Source organism: Heloderma suspectum, chromosome 5 (genome assembly GCF_057233095.1).
Source record: "Heloderma suspectum isolate Gila_16-S chromosome 5, 16-S_ref, whole genome shotgun sequence".
Taxonomy (NCBI): Eukaryota; Metazoa; Chordata; class Lepidosauria; order Squamata; family Helodermatidae; genus Heloderma; species Heloderma suspectum.
The window spans coordinates 153836611-153856217 of record NC_139462.1 but is presented as its reverse complement, the minus strand read 5'-3'; the positions used below and the strand labels follow the sequence as shown (position 1 = coordinate 153856217).

Here is a 19607-nt window from a genome sequence, read left to right as displayed (position 1 = left end):
CTGATAAGACCTTGTTAATATTCTTACCCCATCAAATGCCCCTTGTGTGCTGTTCCTGTATTCATGGGGGCCCAATGCTTGAGCTAGGGAATCAAGAGCTATAGTTGCTTCAGGTGAGGGTCTACTGGCACTCCATCCTGATTTTGGATTGCCCTTTTTTCTGTACCGGTATAGTGTGCTTTTGACCTTTGGTTCCCTGCTGACTTTGATAAGTGGATCTGCCTCTAGTTTGCCTGAGGACCATGCCTGAATCAACCAAAGTTGGCCAGGCAGCAGGAGATCCTAGTGCCAGGAGTAGACCCTCACCTGAAGCATCTATAGCTCTTGATTCCCTAGCTCAAGCACTGGGCCCCCATGAATACAGGAACAACACACAGGGGGCATTTGATGGGGTAAGAAGGTGAAGGACTGTTGCCACATTCTAACGGAATCCCTTAGGCCAGCCAGGAGCTGCAGAAAGGTTTCTACTTGCATGAAGCAACAAGTGTTATAGAGCAGTGGTAGGCAACCTAGTGCTCTCTGGATGTTTTGGACTGCAGCTCCCATCAGCCCCAGCCAGCATGGCCAATGATCAGGAAATATGTGAGTTAATTCCTGACCACAGTATAGAGCTATCTCCACCAGACATGCGGCTCATGGCTACAATTGCAATAATAACAAGGTTCCACAATGGCAGTTCATCATTATTTTATATTAGAAAGATTATCTACAACTGACCATCTCCATTTTCCCCACCTCATGTCAAAGCTGAGCCATAGGCTGCAGTCAAAGGTAGGTTGGGAGTCAGAGCCAAACAACACCCAGAAGCACACCAGAACCAATGGATCTGGTTATTCAGGCAAGTTCCAAGCCCAAACAGGAAGCCTTTTACAGCCCTTCCTGTCCAGAAGGGCCCACTGACGAGCTTGGATGGGAGGGACCAGCGAAGAGCCTGAGAGCAGTTTACTGCCAGGAATATGCCAGCATGGGGTAGTGGTTAGAGTATTGGACTAGGACTCAGGAGATCCAGGTTCTACTTTCCACTCGGCAATGAAGCTCACTGGGTGACTTTGGGCCACTCACTGACTCTCAGCTTAACCTACCTCACGGGAGAGGGGAGGAAGGAGCATGCATGCTACCTTGGGCTCCCTGGAGGAAAAGGCAAGTTATAAATGTAACAAACAAATGAACCATGCTCCTAGCTGAAATTCTAATAGCTCATACCACACCAGGCAGCCACACAGAGCTGAAGGCTTCCAGTTCCAGCACAGGCAGCTGCTGACACTTCAATAGAGCAACTCCATTTTTAAAGTTTTGAATCATGTATCCATACGCACCCCACCTGACCCCATGTTTGGTTATATGCAGCCCGCACCATCAAGAAATGGATGGAACACTTAACAGCAACTACATATGAACAGACAATTAAAGACATCCCTTAGTTAAAAGCAAGCTAAGCACCAGCTAAGAATCTGAAGTCACAAAGAAAACAATAACTGTACATCTGTTCATATGGATTATAACCATTCATTCTTATCCATCATTCATATGGATTATAATCCAAACATACCTCTTTGTAGAGTATCCATGTAATTTTGAAGACCATAAACTTATAGAACATTAAAATTTGATTCAACCATGGGCTGAAGGAGGCGTCCAAAATTAATAGCAAATGTTCAGTTTAGGTAAAGGGAGGGTGTCAGTCCCATAGTTGTACGATAAGGCTGTCTAGGAGTCATAATGAATATTTTAAAATTACCTATGTAAAAGTGCACTGATATGTACAAATACACAGAATTAAGCACTTACTTGATCAATTTCCATCAACTTAGCGATGGCACCAGGCCATTCTATAGCCACTTTCACGATATCCCCAGGAGGCGGCATTTTTAGTTGTCACTGTTCTTCAGACCTAGTGAAACTGAACACTGTGTGCTGCCGTCTCTCTTTCGCTCTCTTTCATTCACAGCTGGAGGGAGAGAAGGGAAAAGTACCATTCAAAACAAATTCCAACACAAACATGTCTATTTGCATGACTCGGCAGGTACACAAAAGGTGTGTGTGTTTGTGAAAGATCACGTTCATGCACAAACTAAAGGCTTAAGACAGTCAGTACTATACCGCACAGCGTGCCACTAGCCAATCTGCTCAAAAGATGGCTGAAGCACTACAATGTACTGTGAACAGCCATGCATTAGCTTTTAAACAGAAATTATCCAAAATTGAAAAAAAATTGTATTATTGGAGAAAGTCTGAAAGAGATTGAACATTACATTCCAGCTCTTTGAAGAGCCAAATAACCTGCTAGATCTTCTATTCTATCACCTTTCAAGAAGGCTGAGTATCCATGAAGTTATGACCAGAAAACATTTTCTCTTTAACTACAGCAATGATCTCCTGTGTGTTCACAAATAGATCATTGCACTATAGCAACCAGGGTGTCAGGAAGAAGGCAAAAAAGAACAGTGTTTTTCACACACACACACCCCCAAAAAGCGCATAGTACATCAACCTTATTGTTGGAAGGCACATATGCACACAAGTCCCTGTTCTGAAATACTGATTTGGAAATACTTCTGTTTTTTAATAAATGGGACACTGGCTATAGTATTCTAATTATGTATGATATGAAATAATTTCATATCTTTATACTACCATGCAAACTAATTGATACTATGGGTAGTTTGTTTGTTTGTCTGTTCGTTTGTTTGTTTTTCAGGGCTGGACAACATACAAGCTCTAGTAAGAGTCAGATTTCATTAAAAGGCAAGTTTCTAGCCCTCATGTCAATGTATGCTTGAAAGAAGAGGGTAGTGAACACAGCAGACTGAATTCAAATAATATGAGCCCATCCATATTTTATTTCAAGCCTTGCAATTTTAAAGAATGAATCATGATTTTGATTGTTTGGGTTTTGGTCATTCAAAAGACAAATGTCAGTTTACAAGACGAAGGGACTAGCTCACCATAAGGCAGAGGTGGGAACCGCTTCCAGCCACGGGCTAAATTCCATTTCAGATCAGCTGTTGGGGGTTGCATTCCAGTGGGAGGTGGGGCCAAAGGAAAAGGGACTGGGGAAAAGGCAAAAGGGGTAAAGCCAAAAATACAAAAAAAAAAACCAACACCCCAGCATATTGTAACTTAAATCTCTTCCTGCCAGTAATTAAGCTATAGGAGAGGTATCTTAACCTTTTAGAATGGGGAAAAACTGCATAAAAGCTGGAAGACTGCCAAGCAATATGCAGTTGGAGGAAATAGGGTGGGGACCAAGGTGGGAGATGGCCATCCCAGGCTCTGCTGTATGGATAGAGAGGTAACTTGAAGACGGCCTGGAAAAAACAGCAGTGGCTCCAGACTTTGGTGCTTCTGGGGCACAAAGGTGGTGGTGGTGGTGGTGGGGAGACTCCAGTGAAATCCCACAAAGAAATAATTCATTTTTCCAAAATCGTGCAGCCTTGGCTACTCAGATAAGCCAGAACCACCCATACTGATCTCAACAGGCTAGCAGGGTCCTCTTGGACCTCTCGGCCCTAGTCCATCAAGGGCTTTGCATCCAGTATGTTCATACCTGGCGTATCAACTGAGCTCAAACAACTTGTTCGCTACAGAGCTTCCCCTTCACATTCTCACTGACAATTCTGCATGCCGCAGGCTCAGGTGAGTAATGAGTTCAGTGTAAAAGGGTTGGGGTCTGTATTTGCCTTTCATATTTGGGGAGGGTAATCGACATTCATGATTTATCCAGCAGGAAAATTTAAAGGGAGAGAGTATGTCTTACACATGCTAAATGGACAGGATTTAGCTCATGCCCTGCTTGTGGGTTCCTGGTCGACAGCTGGTTGGCCACTGTGCAAACAGAATGCTGGACTAGATGGACTCTTGGTCTGATCCAGGAGGGCTTATGTTCTTATGTTGACAATATGCTCCCGGTATCAGCTTCCCCACTGAGTGAAGCTTCAAACAGGAAGGGCCTCATAGAAGTGTTGACAATGAATCATGGGATACTGCTGCACCGATCCCACGACAGCTGCTCATTCCTCACCATGCCAGTACTGCTACCTCATGACTGAGGGGTTTGGCACAGTTGACACCTGGCTTGTGGATGACCAGAACACCCCACTGCCTATCACCTGCAAAAGCGTTAGGAACCAGAGGAGGCAGGAAAAAGAAGCAAGTGCCACCCCATGACAATCAACCCAGTGCCGGTTCCAGGTTTTTGAGGGCTCTTGGGCAAGACAAGCTCAATAGGCCCCCTCCTTTGCTGAGTCTACCTCCTTGCTGCTATCGTCACCAGCTGCTAATGCTCCTCTTCCTCATCATTGCTACCACTTGCTTGCTTGGCAGACAGAGAGCTGGTGAGCAAGTAGCCAGTGGCATCTGCTACTGCACCTTCTCACCACCATCGTTGTCTGGGCCAGAGTGAGAGGCAGGGGAACACACAGGTTGCAATGGGGAAGAGGAGGAGCAGCTGCAGAGGGTTCTCATCAGAAGTCCCCTGCTGGGGTGTGGGCCCTGGGCAGGTGCCCAACCATGCCTACCTTTGAGGCTGGCCCTGAAGCAACCCATCTGCCTTCCCCATCGCTAGTCCCCTGTGGTTCCTTGAAGGAAAGACACTCTTCACATACACAGTGTAACTGAATCATAAATTAGGGATCAAAATAAGGCTCAGTCTGAACATGCTTACTTGAGAGTGAACCCCATCAAAATCAAGAGAATTCACTGAAGAGAAAATGTTTGGTATGGGAACATTACTGTAAAATATGCCATAATTTTGTTTTCACAAATCTAGCTTGTGCAACAAAGCTCCCCCACCCCCGACAAAACTAGATGTATTTTCTGCCTTCTTTCCCCCATCCTCCTATTTTTTTTCTGCTGCTGTATGATCACTGGAGAAACCAACCTCTTGAATTGCCTCCTCTTATTCCTCTAGGTCACAGGGGTGGGCAATGTGTGGCTCTCCAGATGTTTTGGCCTGCAACATCCATCATGCCTCACCACTGGTTTTGCTGGCTAGGGCTGATGGGGAGTGGTAGGCCAAAACATCTGGAGGGCCACAAGTTGCCCACTCCTGAGGATTACATCAACTACAACTTTTCTGAGACCTGAAATCAACTTGTTCTATTTCCACTCTTCACACGACAGTCCTCTTTTCTTCCTTCCTGGAATTTTTTTTTTAAAAATAAGCCCCATACCATCTCTATCTGGAGGAGTGCAGAGGGATAGGAATGACATACAGAGTTGCCATCCACATCCCTGTCTCTCACTCTCCTCCGCATTTCTCTTATAAATACAGACAAGAATAGAATTCTGTTCACACCCTGCTGGCTTCCTCTACAGTAATCAGTGTAGAAGAGCAATGTCTTATGTTAGTCACTAAAACCAGCATATGACTGAGCAACATATACATTGTCCTTAGAGTTAGGCATTAAGAAGATTATATCAGCACAGGGTTCAATATGTCTGGCTCTCCATGCAGGACTGAGAATTAAAGTGTCACTTTTTTTCTTTTTATGAACATGTCCTCTTTTCACAGACTACAACCATAAAGGCAAAACCAATATTTTTTTTTATCAAAAACATCCTAAAAGGTTGGGAAGGGGAAAAGCCTGACATGCTAAACATGTGTTAAATTGACAACTGCCCAAAATATGCAAAGTTCGTAATTCTGGATGAGGCTTAGGCAACTGCAGAAGTATGCATTACACATCATCCTGAAGTTTGGCAAAGATCAGAAATTTGGATGCCAGAAAAAGTTTTTAAAACCAAGTTAAATTACCCCATTACAGTGCAAGCTCTGGAACTTGGTAAGTCAGGACATTGTGTATTCCTTTGGAAAAGCATGGTGAATATCAAGCACAATGCAGCATTTTTGGGAGACATCCTTCTGTGCTGTGGTAATTAACTCACAAGTTGGAAGAGACAGGACTATCCCTGATCCAAGCAGTTAATGCAAAATGCATTACCTCTCAATTTATCCACAAGGCTCTGGAAGATTAATTCAATACCTGAGCAGTGCCATTAACATACAGATTTTCATTGTTTTGTTTATTTTGGGGGGCAAACCTATATACTCAGTCTCTAAAACATTGATTTTGTTAACGAATGAGTTCAACTATAACCCATACACTTATAATATTCTTTTGTCTGTAAAGAAAAAGTTAACAGCGTGCATGCAATGACTACGTAGTTTGCATTTGAGTGGATGTGTTGCTAAGGATACACAGGACATGAGACTATTTTGAGATATTTCCCCATGTGTCAGCATGAAAACATTGGGATTGGGCCCTCCCCTCCAATCTAAAACATCTCCAGGTACCAACACCAAGAAGACAAGGCATTAAATCGGTTTGAACAGTCACCTACAGGGAGTGACCTGGTTCGCATGTAAACAGCAGCATCGGGCGGCAAATTGCACTGCTTCCTGTTTGGAGCAACCATCTATGAACGTCCCCCATTCATAGGTTCTTAGCGTGACATCTGAAGCTGGACACTTTGGGTTATTTGTGGGTTAAACAACCCGAATTTAACCCATGGGTTGTTTTTTGTACCTTACCCTTGATTTGCCACCTAATGCCACCACTACATGTGAGCAGCCCCACTGAGCAGACTGGAGCCTCTAAAGAGAGTTTAGAATTTGGATGCTTTAGCACCCTGGTCTTCAACTGGTGTGTTGGGATTCCCAGCTGGGTTACAACAGCATACTACCAACATACAAATATATTGTAAACAAAAATAAGAAGTAGTTCCCCAAAAGCATATTTGGACTAAAGGTGGTGCTGGGTCTGAAAAGCTTGAAGATTACTGCTGTTCTGGTCAGTAACTAGTTTTCCAGGAACAAGTGGACCAACAGCCCAAACTCTCAATATGGCCTGCTATTTCTTCCACATTGCTCTTTCACCTCTGGGTCTTTATTTATCCACATTTATAGTCCACCCCATCTAAAAGGCTTAAAGATAGATCACAATAGCAAAACATCTCCAGAGGAGTAGCTGAGTTAATCTGTTGCTGCATAAACAATAAGGAGTCTTCTTGTTGTTCAGTCGTTAAGTCATGTCCGACTCTTCATGACCCCATGGACCATAGCACGCCACGCCTTCCTGTCCTGCGCTCTCTCCCGGAGTGTGCTCAAGTTCATATTCATTGCATCGGTGATGCTATCTAGCCATCTCATCCTCTGCTGTCCCCTTCTCCTTTTGCCTTCAGTCTTTCCCAGCATCAGGGTCTTTTCCAGTGAGCTTTCTCTTTGCATTAGGTGGTCAAAATATTTGAGCTTCAGCTTCAGTAACTGTCCTTCCAATGAGCCGTCAGGGTTGATTTCCTTTAGGATTGACTGATTTTACCTCCTTGCAGTCCAGGGGACTCGTAAGAGTCTTCTCCAGCACCTTAAAGACTAAATGCATTTATGAAGTGTTCATGGTCTGAAATCCACTCCATCAGATGTTATAAGTTTGTTATTCTTTAAGATGATATAAGATTTATCATTTTAATGGCAAAAATAAGCAAAACAGAAAAAAATATGATTACATGAAATTCACTCACTTTCTCCTAATTTAGCTTCAAGTTCAAAGACCAGTTCAAACAGGTAGGGGTCTTACAACATGGACAACTGACATGCAAGCATCATGCCTTCAAAAGACCAGTTTTGGGCCTTCCAATTGCCGATCTCTACCTTCTGAGCTAGAATATTTGGAAGAGATCTTACAACATGGACAACTGACATGCAAGCATCATGCCTTCAAAAGACCAGCTTTGGGCCTTCCAATTGCTGATCTCTACCTTCTGAGCTAGAATACTTAGAAGGGAAAGCAGCAGCCTACAGGCTCAGAGCTTATAGGATGCTGCATCTTCATTCATTTTTCCTCCACAGCTTGCATTTACAGGGATACTATACCTCTTTTCTCTGAGGGAAACAGAAACCTGGTTTGCATGTGGGTTAATTATTAGTTCTTAGGTTAACTTTGGGTTGTTTAACCCACAAATAACCCATAGTATCTGGGTTCACACATCACACAACAATCTCTAATCTGAAGTTGATTATGCAAAGCGAAAGGTTGCACATGACATGCAACCCTGCAAATTGTGGGTTAATTCACAGCAGTGAATCATGAATTAATTAGCAGTGGCAAATCATGGGTTAATTGACCCATGAATTCCTGCTATTTATTTTATTTAGAACATTTACATACCGCTCCACATCTAGGCAGATTCTGGAGTGGTGAACAATAAAAGATAAAAAGATAAGATAAAAGAATAAAACTCCATATTAAACATTTTTAAAAAACACACACAGAGAGAATACCAGTAAAAAATGTGGCTGGTCAGTCAAGGAAGGCTTTCTGAAATAAAGATGTTTTCAGGGGGCTCTGGAAACAACACAGTGTTGGCACCTGCCTGACCTTTAGAGACAGGGAGTTCCATAGAAAGGGGGCCACCACACTGAAGGATCTTCTCCAGGTGGACTCCAATCGAGCCATAGATCCATGTGGAACCACCAGGAGCACGCCCTTTGATGAAGGCGTTCTCTCAGGTATCCTGGTCCCAAGTTATTTAGGGCTTTGTATACTAGTACCAAAAACTTAAACCTGGCCCAGTAGTGAATAGGCAGCCAGTGCAGTTCCCTCAGCAAAGGAGTTACATGCTGAAAGGGGGCAGCTCCTGACAACAGCCAAGCTGCATTCTGCACTAGCTCCAGCTTCTGGAACGGCCTTAAGGGCAGCCCCATTTAGAGTGCAGTGCAGTAATCCAGTCTTGAGGTTACTAGTGCCTGTACCACTGTGGCCACTGTGTCACACGTGAACAGGGCCAGAGGCTGGAATGAATAATCCGATATTTTTGCTGCTCAAGGCAGCTCACAAGCAACAGATTGTAATACATCCCCCCTGCAGAAAAAGCACACTACCAAAAACCACCTCTTCACACACACACACACACACCAGCATCCCATAATACATGCTTCCCTTTGGTTCTGCAGTCCAAGAACAACTGGCAGTTGGAACAGTGTGTTATTTCTGGCAGGGAGATGGGTGGAAGCAAGCTCCCTGCAGCTGCTCCTTCTCTAACCTACAGAGGCAGGGGCTGCAGCCCCCAGAGGTCCTAGGTCTCCCGGCTAACAGCAGAAGTGAAAGCGTACATAAGAACACAAGAAGAGCCCTGCTGGATCAGACCAAGGGTCCATCTAGTCCAGCATTCTGTTCACACAGTGGCCAACCAGCTGCCCACAGGAAACCCACCAGCAGGACATGAGCACAACAGCACCCTCCTGTCCATGTTCCCCGGCAACTGGTGTACGTAGGCATACTGCCTCTGATACTGGAGGTGGCATAGAGCCATCAGGACTAGTAGCCATCAGGACTCGCAGTGCACTTCCCTTCAGCTCTCCGGTTCTAAAGGAACTGGCAGCTGGAACCAAGCGTTCTTTCTGGCAGCTGCTCCTTCCCCAGCCAATGGATGGGACAATGCTGGTTCTCCTCTTGCCATGATGTTCTTCCTGGGAGGCCAGACTGTGCCTCTATTTGGCTCCAAATCATATAGGTGTGCATATAGGAATGCAGCGTAAGTATTATACAAAGAATATATATCTAGCTCAGCTTCAAAAGTGTGTGCGTGGGGACGCGCATACGATGAATTAGGATCACTTCTAAACTGAGATCTATTCATGTCATGACATGCGAATCTAATAAACCTCGTTGTGCTTACAGATGGAAAAAGTCATTTCAAAGTTAGGGATGCTTCCTTGGTGTCTTGGCTTGCAATCCAGCCTGTGGCTCACAAAATCAGCGTTCTTCTAGTATACTATGTTCATGAGATCCATTAGGCCCTATAAATAATATAATGAAAGTCTAATCCTATGCATATTTACTCAGAAGTAAGTTCCGTGTTGTTCACTTGATTCGAAGCAATCACATATAGGACAGCGGCATCCACAGTAGGGCAAACCTTTACCAGGGCCAACCAAAATGTCACAAAGTGAGCAAACTTCAGAACTCTTCATCAGGATGGATGTGAAGCAAAGTGTGGGGGGGGGGCAGGGGGGAGAGCTGGCTTGATGTTAAAGTCATAAATTTTTAATTGGTCACAGTCTTAACAGACACAGTCACTTTTGGAAGAAGAAAGCCAGAGGCATGAAATGCTTCCATTTAAATTTAGTGTTTAAGAAAACCGAAAGAATATTATACCATTTCTTGTATTTAAAGTACTTAAAAAATTCAGAGATTTCTAGCAATCTGTTGGAATAGACTCCTAATAGGCCCCCATGTGAAGTCTGACATATGAAGCATTAGAAAAAATGAAACTGGTAATAATTTGACTATGACTACAAGTATATTCTTACAGCATTGGAGAAGATGACTTCCTACCCAAGTGAGTACAAACGTGGCATGATAAAAAAAGGGAAATTGCACTCCATTGGGGGATCTTGCATAAACACACATTGTCAAGTACAATCATTTTTAAAAACTTGTATTCAAGTCTAAAGGCCCAGGCTTACAAAAGCAGCATCAAATAGGAAGAGCCCTCCGAGAGCAAGTCTGATTAACAGTTTTAGAAAGATAATCTAGCACTAAATTAAGATCCCCAAGAGAGTTACCTGTGCATTTAAAACAGCGTAGATGAGCAGCCAGATCTAGAAGAGTTGTAAATGCTCTCTCTGTGTTGCTGCTAATACAGTAAAACAGCCTTCTCCAACCTGGTGCCCCCCAGATGTTTTGGACTAAAACTCCCAGAATCCCTGACCATTCATTGGCCATGCTGACTGGGGGTGATGGCAGTTGAAGTCCAAAACATCTGGAGGGCAACAGGCTGGGAAACGCTGCATCAAAGGATTCACTGTATTTCTCAATGGGTTACAACAGAGAATATCAGTCCATCAAACCAAGGTAACACAGGCATCTTCTCATTTCCCAGCCTTTGATTAGAATGAGGGCATCAACAAAGCAATTCGCTATTTTGAAATAACTTCTCTCTTCCCTGGGAGACATTCAAAGTGCCTCATGGGTGCATAGACAAGACAGTCCTCTGACCAATTGCTCATTTCACATATCTTAAAGAAGACTTCCTTCGATGTCTCTTCCCTTTTATTTCCATTTCCAAGTTCAGTGCCTGGAATCTCCAGTTAAAAGGATGTACAGTTTAAAAGATCTCTGCCTAACACCTTGAAAAGCTTCTGCCAGTCAGAGTAGGCAATATTAGGCTGATGAACCAGCAGTCTGACCCAATGGGCTACTTCCGATGTAACAATCTCAGCTTAACCGGTCATGGCATAGTAAGCTGAGAATGAGGGTTGAGCCTGCATGCTTGCCTCTCTTTGCTCCTCTCACGCTGGCTTTGGCACTTCTGTCATGGCTTCTTTCAACTGCAGTTTCCAACTACATCTGAACTGGGAAACTGTAGTTTAATCTCGGCTTACTAACCGGAATATAAGACCAGGATCAGATATATGGCAAAGGGCATTTTAAAGCTCTCCTGTTGGCAAACAAAGGCTAGAAACAGATGCTAGTTATTTTGGAGGTGAAAGCGGTACCACAGAGACATTGTGATTCTTGGTGCGCAGACTCATTTCTTTGGGAGCACAGTTGCCCTTGACCCCCTCCAAAACAATGTCTGACAACAGATGACAGAGGGACAAGCATACACGCCTTCTGCTCTCTGAAAAACCTCGCAACTTGTTTGTTTATTCAAAAGATTTCTATCCCACCTGTCTACAAAGCTGGCTTCAGTGGAGGCTGGTGGCTCCAATGTCATTGGGGTTGTGAATCCGTGCCAGGTTCCAGTCAGAACTCTAAAGGAGCTATCCAAGTGGGGAGCACCTTGGATAGCTTCTTTAGAGTTGTGACGCGTTCTGACTGGAACCCAGAGTGGATTTACCACCCCACTGACATCAGAGCCACCAGCCTCCACTGGCTGGCTTTACAAAAAAATATCTGAATAGAAGTTGTTCCCAGCCTCTGCCAAGGCAGGATTCCACGTATATTATACTGTAGAACAAATCAACAGACTCCTTCATCCTGTGTCTGACATCCATGCCACAGGACAAATTCAGACTGGCATCACCCCACAGCAGTGCCTCAACAGTGAAAGCAAGGCAAAGAGCAAGTCCTCCCAGGAAGCACACATACCCCTTGGACCAATTCTGGAAACTTTGGTCCAGCTTAAGAGAACTTTGGGGGGTGGAGTGGGGTGAGGATGAAGTTTCCAGCAGACAATAATAGCAAAGTGTCAAAACCAACTGATCAAATAATGGAGTGCTTAACTTCCCTTCACCACTCAGATTCAACTTGCACAGCAAGGACTCCAATTCCAAACAACAGCAGCCACATTACTCTGGTAAGCAACTTCTTTTCGGAGGTTGGAATGTTAATTTTCAAAACATCTCAGAAGTTATTAATGCAATTTTATCTGCTTGAATTTCAAGGAAGAGTAAATTGATTTAAATTAGGATTGGTCAGCTGGTCCACAGAAATATCAGAGTACATAGTAGAAACAGAAAACAGCAGCTGGTACTTGATATGAGTTTCTAAGCTAATGGCATAGTAAAATCCTAGTTCCATATATGCTCAGAATCAACAGCACCTTTGCTCTGCAATCTCCTTTGGTTGTAATGTCCAGGTTTAATCCCGGCTGTAGAGACTGGCCTCTAAAGTACTGCCTGTTTGAAACCTAATTGCATTGACAACACCCAGCCCTTCATCGTAATCAGGCTTTTGTTAATAATTTACGGTACCACATTCCAAAGAATGTGTTACTCTAGATTATGGACATATGTGCACTCCTTGGGCATTGGTCACATTATAAAAATCCCCAGAGTAACACCAACAGCATACAACTGACATATTCCATATAAATAACACACGGCTTCCTGGGACATCACCATTGTTACGTTGATGTCCTAACAGAAATTCTTGAATTTTTAAATCATTTTTTTATTGTGAATTTTAACCAAACAACACAAACCAAAAACATTAAAAAACCAAAAACATTAAAAAATATTTTTTTAATTTATGTGCCAATTCACAGGCTGGATCAAATGGACAAATCTGTCCTGCATTCTGGTTCCAGCCTTTGGGAAGATCACATACAGATTATGGATTGTATCCAACATTACTAACATTTGATACAACCCTATGAAGCTGACAGCCATAAATCAGGCACTAATAAATACACCATTCCAAAACCTGTTCAGTTTGCTATCATGGCTCATGGCTCCCAATATACCTATTTTCCATAATAAATTTGCCTTTTTAAAGCTATCCCCACAAAGAAATCACTTCTACTTGTCTGTCCTCTTGAACCTACTGCCAATAGACTTTGTTGGACAACTTCCAAGTCCTGCTGTTATGAGAAAAGGTGAACACTTTCTTTCTATACACACTTTCAATAACATGCATAATTTGGTAAATCTCTATTATGTTCCCACTTAATCTTCTTCTTTTTTTGGTCTAGACCCTATAATATCCTTTTTCAAAGCATCAGCCCTCAATTCCTTCAGCTACAAGCATCATGACACACCACTGGTCAATACCAGTTCCTATTCAGGAAAGAGAAACGTTGTATGAAAGCTCTATGTATTGAAACACAAAACCAGCCAAGGAAAACAACCCAATGATTATGGCATATATGTTTATAATCCCAGCCAATATGTCAAGAATTTAAAAATGTATCAACCACAATCAGGACCTACTCTTGACCTTAATTAACTATATTCACACAAGGTACATGTTCATCAGGCCAGTCAACTCAGCCATTTTGTATACATTAGTAGTCCATTTCAAACTACATATGGCATTTCCACATAGCCAGAGTGTAGACTTTATGGTAACTTAATTGTAACTAAAATTGGGAATCTTATAGAGAAGCCCTCCCTTCCTGCCCCTGCCCCATCTATACACCCTTGTCCATTCATTGCAATAACTGCTGTGTCTAATTATCCATATCCACATGGTAAAGTTGTTCGAAGAAACCTAACTGAATGAGTAAGTAGCCCAATGACTAGAGCCAAGAAATGCAGCAGAGACTTCTGTAAAACCCTTAAGAGTCTCTTAATCTCCCAAATTTCTTATTCTACGGTATTCCCCCCAAGCAACTGCACTCAAGAGAAATCACTGTTTGCTTAATGCAGCTCCAAGAAGGTTCACACAGCATGAAACATTTCAAAATAAAGTTTTCAACTGAAGTAGGCAATTCAAAGATTCCTAGGGGGCTGGCGCCTTCTGGAAAAAAACCCCTCAAGTGCTATAATTTTGCAAGGAAACCGGCAGCACCGCAGGGAAAAGGTGGAAGGTGATCAATTGTGAAGTTGTTTCCTTCACAATTCAGGACTGATCTGTTATATCAGAACAGCTCAGCTGCTAAAAACAAGGAATATGGTGTTTAGCTTTCAGCCAACGTACTTAACGCAGGGTAGAAACTAATTTGTTCTGATCTTAACTTAATCTTCTAGAGTTACTGCTTCTCACAGAGGGAGAATGGGTGGGTAAGTCGGCCACTGCTCATACACATAGCTTATTTAAGTAAAATGTGTGCAACTTTTAAAATATCCATGAACATGGGTGCAAAACTCCTGGTTTCCAAAAGCCTCCAGCACCCTAAAAACTGGGCCGACTAACTGGCAACTGGGTTGCTACAGTGGTCAGGAATTCTCCCTATCTGGCTCCTAGAAAATCTCCTAGAAAATCTTGCTGGCTCCTAGGTTTTGAAAAACCTTTACACTCCTGCCCATGAGTGAGTGAGTGTGTGTGTGTGTGTGTGTGTGTGTGAGACAGAGAGAGAGAGAGAGAGAGAGAGAATGAATATGTTAGACATCCTAGAGACCCTGTGGATGGAGAAAACACACACCCAAGCAACTAGCCAACCGCAGGGAAGAAGGAAGTTATCCACATCTAAGGCTACAACCCTATGCATGTTTGCTTGGAAAGTCCCATTGGTCTCCATGGGAGTTATTTCCAAGTAAACATGCATAGGATTACACTGTGAACCTCTTTACCTTGCCATGAGATGATACTTTTTGGGCAGAGCATACCACCTGGCCTTCATATTCATGCTTATTGAAAGCTATCCCCACTCCCAATAATGACTGCACCAAAGCAGTTGATGGGCATCCTCACAAATGCCTCTCTAATGGCACACTGCTTCACCATGTTGAGCTATGGTGACCATGTGTTCTCTTTTATAGAAAGCAGTCCCCCACTTGAAGGGATGCCAGAGAACTGTCCTCTATTGTGGAGCCGTCCTCTAAATGAAGGGCTGTCCAGTCCAGTCCAAGTCTGGTTTAAAGATAAAGAACCATCAGAAGGAAGAGCTAGGCCTTGAAATTGCCCACCAACAGGACCTGGACAACAGACTGAGCAAGGCACACAGGACATAGTCTTCCCCACTACGGTGAGATATACTGTATTTCTATTTAAATTATAATTATTCTTTCTAAATTTGCATATATATGTGTATAAATTAGTATTTTTATGCAACCTGGTGTTGCACTTCCTCTTTTGGGGGGATTCATAAGTGGCCACCCTAATGTTGTCCGGAGCAGATATTTCAGCCATTTTAAAATATAGCTATTCTGCCATTTTGAATGTTGCTTTTGCTATAAGGAAAGATGTAGGCCTAAGATGGAAATGGGTTGAAGTATCTACCTTCTGAAGATTGAACAGCACAGCTGATTTACTGGCATATTGTCTTCAGTTTGGGACTGAACCAATACGACATCTGTGCTTATGAAATGCAAGGTGAGAGGCAGAAAAGATGAGTTATGTCAAATACATTAACGCTAGGAACAAGCGTGGCCATTAACAGATGGGAAAAAAACCACAGGCCTTAATCTCTAGTTTTGAGCAAAGGTTGTCAAGGGCTACAGATGCAGGAGTCTTCAAACTCACAAAACTAGACTGGGTCAGCTAGTGGAACATCATATTCAAAACCTCGAAAGATTAATTTGAAGTTTTATTCTGTAAAAGAATGGTCTAGCAAATAATCAGAGGATCACTTTTGAATCAACAATACCATTTCATGCTGGTAACTGTAAATTATCAACCTTTGCCAGGCTGTTAAGGACTGTCGGGGGCGGGGGGGTCATATTAATCTCTAGGCTAGCTAGGAACTTTGTTCCATTTACTATTGTTAGGTTAAATTAATCTAACAACCACCTAAATGGTTATGGTGACATTTCTTCATTCATCTTGGCATATTTCTTTTTTTCTTGAGCATTATTTTAAGATTTGTTTTATGTACAAATTTGCTTTAATAATGTTCTGCTTTTTCTGCTCATTTCATTTATAACCAATCATCTCATGCTTTTGAGTCATTCTAATTTGCTCATCACCAAATATAGAAAGGCATCATAAAACTTTTTATTTGGCTTTCCTTATGACATGGAGGGCTCTGGGAAACGGAGACACACTTAGAATTTAAAGTGGAAACCCAGTGACATTTCATCCTAACAACCAGTCTTACAGAGGTGCAGTAGCATCAGACTTGGTATATCCCAAGCTATCTATGTTGCTGAGCACATTTCTGGTGGGCATGCTCTGCTCTACTGACAAATATGTATCTCACCTCACCTTCCACATCTGGGGATATTCGCCCATGGATTCTTCCCAACTAGGTAAAAAACCTATGGCTATAATATAAAGTCAACTTGTATGGCCCCAAGGGCCACATGAGATGTTGGATGGGTGGCCAGAAGCCATACACACATACAAACACCTTTCCCCAACGATAGTCAACTCAAATTTTCTGATAACCCCAAGTAAAGGTCCTTTCGCTGCCAATTATTACAACTACTTCAAAGGAAAGCCATGAGAAAGATGAAAAACCCGGGGGTATTTACACACACACACGTAGCCCCCTTCAGTCATTCTTCCCTCACACAATGACAACTGTGTGAGGGGAAGAGTGTTGCCGAGCTCACAGGCCCTGTCATTACATACCCTGATAGCCATCCATGAACCGGAGCTGAGTCTCTGAAGCAGATAGGATGCTGTATAAGCACTGGCCACCACAGCATTCACAAACCTGCATGATTCAGGTTCGAGATCATGGAGGGAGCCTACCAGCATCGAGTCAGGCTCCACATTTTCAAAACTTAACCCCCAGTGTGCGGGGCTAGGGCAGGCAGGTATGTTTCTGCTCTGTCTCCACAGGATTGAAATCACACAGAGAGTAATTACTTAAGGAGGCTGCACTTATAATGCAACTCTATACATGTCTATTCAGAAGTAAGCCCTACCGAGTTCAATTGGATTTATTCCCACAAAAGTCTATAGGATTGCAGCTTTAATGGTTTTTTGTTATAGAACAGGCTTTGCCAACCTGGTGCCCTCCAGATTTTTGGGACAACTCCCAGCATTCCTGACTATTGGCCATGCTGGCTGGGGCTTCTGGGAACTGAACTCCAAAATCGAAGCCAACATGGATTTGTCAAAAACAAGTCCTGCCAGACAAATCTGATCTCATTTTTTGATCAAGTCACCTCCCTTGTAGACCGTGGGAATGCTGTAGACATCATATACCTCGACTTCAGCAAAGCTTTCGACAAAGTGCCCCATTATATCCTGATGAGCAAACTAGCTCGAAGTGGGCTAGATGAAACAACGATCCAGTGGATCCACAGTTGGCTACAGAATCGTACTCAAAGAGTGCTTATCAATGGGACCTTCTCAAGCTGGAGAGAGGTAACGAGCGGGGTACCGCAGGGCTCAGTCCTGGGCCCAGTGCTCTTCAACATTTTTATTAATGACTTGGAGGAGGAGGTGCAGGGAATGCTGATCACATTTGCAGATGACACAAAATTGGGAGGGATAGCTAATACTTTGGAAGACAGAAACAAAATTCAAAGTGATCTGGATAGACTGGAGCGCTGGGCAGAAAACAACAGAATGGCATTTAACAGGGACAAGTGCCAAGTTCTGCACCTAGGAAAAAGAAACCAAATGCACAGTTACAAGATGGGGGATACGTGGCTCAACCACACTACAAGCGAGAAGGATCTTGGAATTGTTGTCGATCACAAGCTGAATATGAGCCAACAATGTGATGTGGCTGCAAAAAAGGCAAACGCTATTTGGGGCTGCATTCATAGAAGCATCGCTTCCAAATCCCGGGAAGTACTAGTTCCCCTCTACTCAGCACTGGTTAGGCCTCATCTGGAGTACTGTGTCCAGTTCTGGGCACCACACTTTAAGAAGGATGCAGACAAACTGGAGAGGGTTCAGAGGAGGGCAACAAAGATGATCAGGGGACTGGAAACAAAGCCCTATGAAGAGAGACTGAAAGAACTGGGCATGTTTAGCCTTGAGAAGAGAAGACTGAGGGGAGATATGATAGCACTCTTCAAGTACTTGAAAGGTTGTCACAGAGAAGGAGGCCAGGATCTCTTCTTGATCATCCCAGAGTGCAGGACACGGAATAATGGGCTCAAGTTACAGGAAGCCAGATTCCAGCTGAACATCAGGAAAAACTTCCTGAGTGTCAGAGCAATACGACAATGGAACCAATTACCTGGGGAGGTGGTGGGCTGTCCCACACTGGAGGCCTTCAAGACGAGGCTGGACAGCCATTTGTCAGGGATGCTCTGACTTGGATTCCAGCATTGAGCAGGGGGTTGGACTCGATGGCCTTGTAGGCCCCTTCCAACCCTACTATTCTATGATTCTATGAAAATATCTGGGGGACACTAGGTTGAGGGAGGCTGTTACAGAACACAAGCATGTGGTAAAACAGATCACACAGTGAGTCCCTCTTTATTTCTTCATTGTTTTAAAATTGCCTATTAATGTTAGCATGCCCCTCTATGATATCAAAATTGCCCATCATACAATACTGGACTCTGCAACATAAATTCTATGCTCATTTCCAATAATACTTTTGGGGCAGTGGGGAATTGTTAGATGCTCTCATCTGGACAGTGTGTGCTTCTGTGAGGTCTCTGTTAAGTTGGCCAAGTTTTTTTTTTTTTTAATATACAAAAACTAGCAATAGCATCCAGAACCCCACCCCACCCCTCTCTCTCTCTCTCTCTCTCTCACACACACACACACACACAGAACCAAGTTTTAAAATGTTAAAAAAAGAAGGGAAAGAGATCTCCAAAACCCTCCTCATACCTAGATATATGTTCTTAAGGCAAACCAAACCAAATATGCTACAGTCTTATGCTGTGCATGCTTTTAATATATATAGCCAACTGGAAATGCTTAAGCAATACCAATAAAGCGACTGATTCATACACTCCAGAGAACAAGTGGTGAACAAAGGCAGCTCAGTGAGATTTAGACTTCATCCTTTATTAAAATAAACCCACGTGCCTGATCCCCAACACACTTTGATTTATTAATGTTTTTAGTTTTTCAAGATTACTTAATGTGGAACAGAGGACTTTAGGGAAAACCTATTCATCATCCAGTTTCTGAGTTCTACATCTTAGAATAAAATGCTCATCAGTCTTGGTCCAAGAAAGAACACCCTGCAAAGCTCAAATACACATTGTATTGTTACATTTTGATTTCTTATCATGGAGCATTACAGTTTTTTTAAAATAGCAACTGTTGCTGCACACAGATTGAGAGAGCAGATGTCACTTAATTAAAATGCCAATTGCGCTTTGAAGTCAATAAAAAAGCAGGTACTTTTCCTGTTAA

General features: G+C 43.0%; 1 protein-coding gene across 2 annotated transcripts in view; it reads right to left on the bottom strand.

Annotated features, from left to right (window-relative positions):
- Positions 1 to 19607, bottom strand: part of ELMO1 (engulfment and cell motility 1) — a 405171-nt gene that overhangs the window by 329525 nt on the left and 56039 nt on the right. For both annotated transcript variants that reach the window (XM_084857863.1, XM_084857865.1), the window contains exon 2: positions 1789 to 1948. In XM_084857863.1, the coding sequence (XP_084713989.1) occupies positions 1789 to 1866 (78 nt within the window). In that variant the 5' untranslated portion in view covers positions 1867 to 1948. The remainder of the gene's footprint in view (positions 1 to 1788; positions 1949 to 19607) is intronic.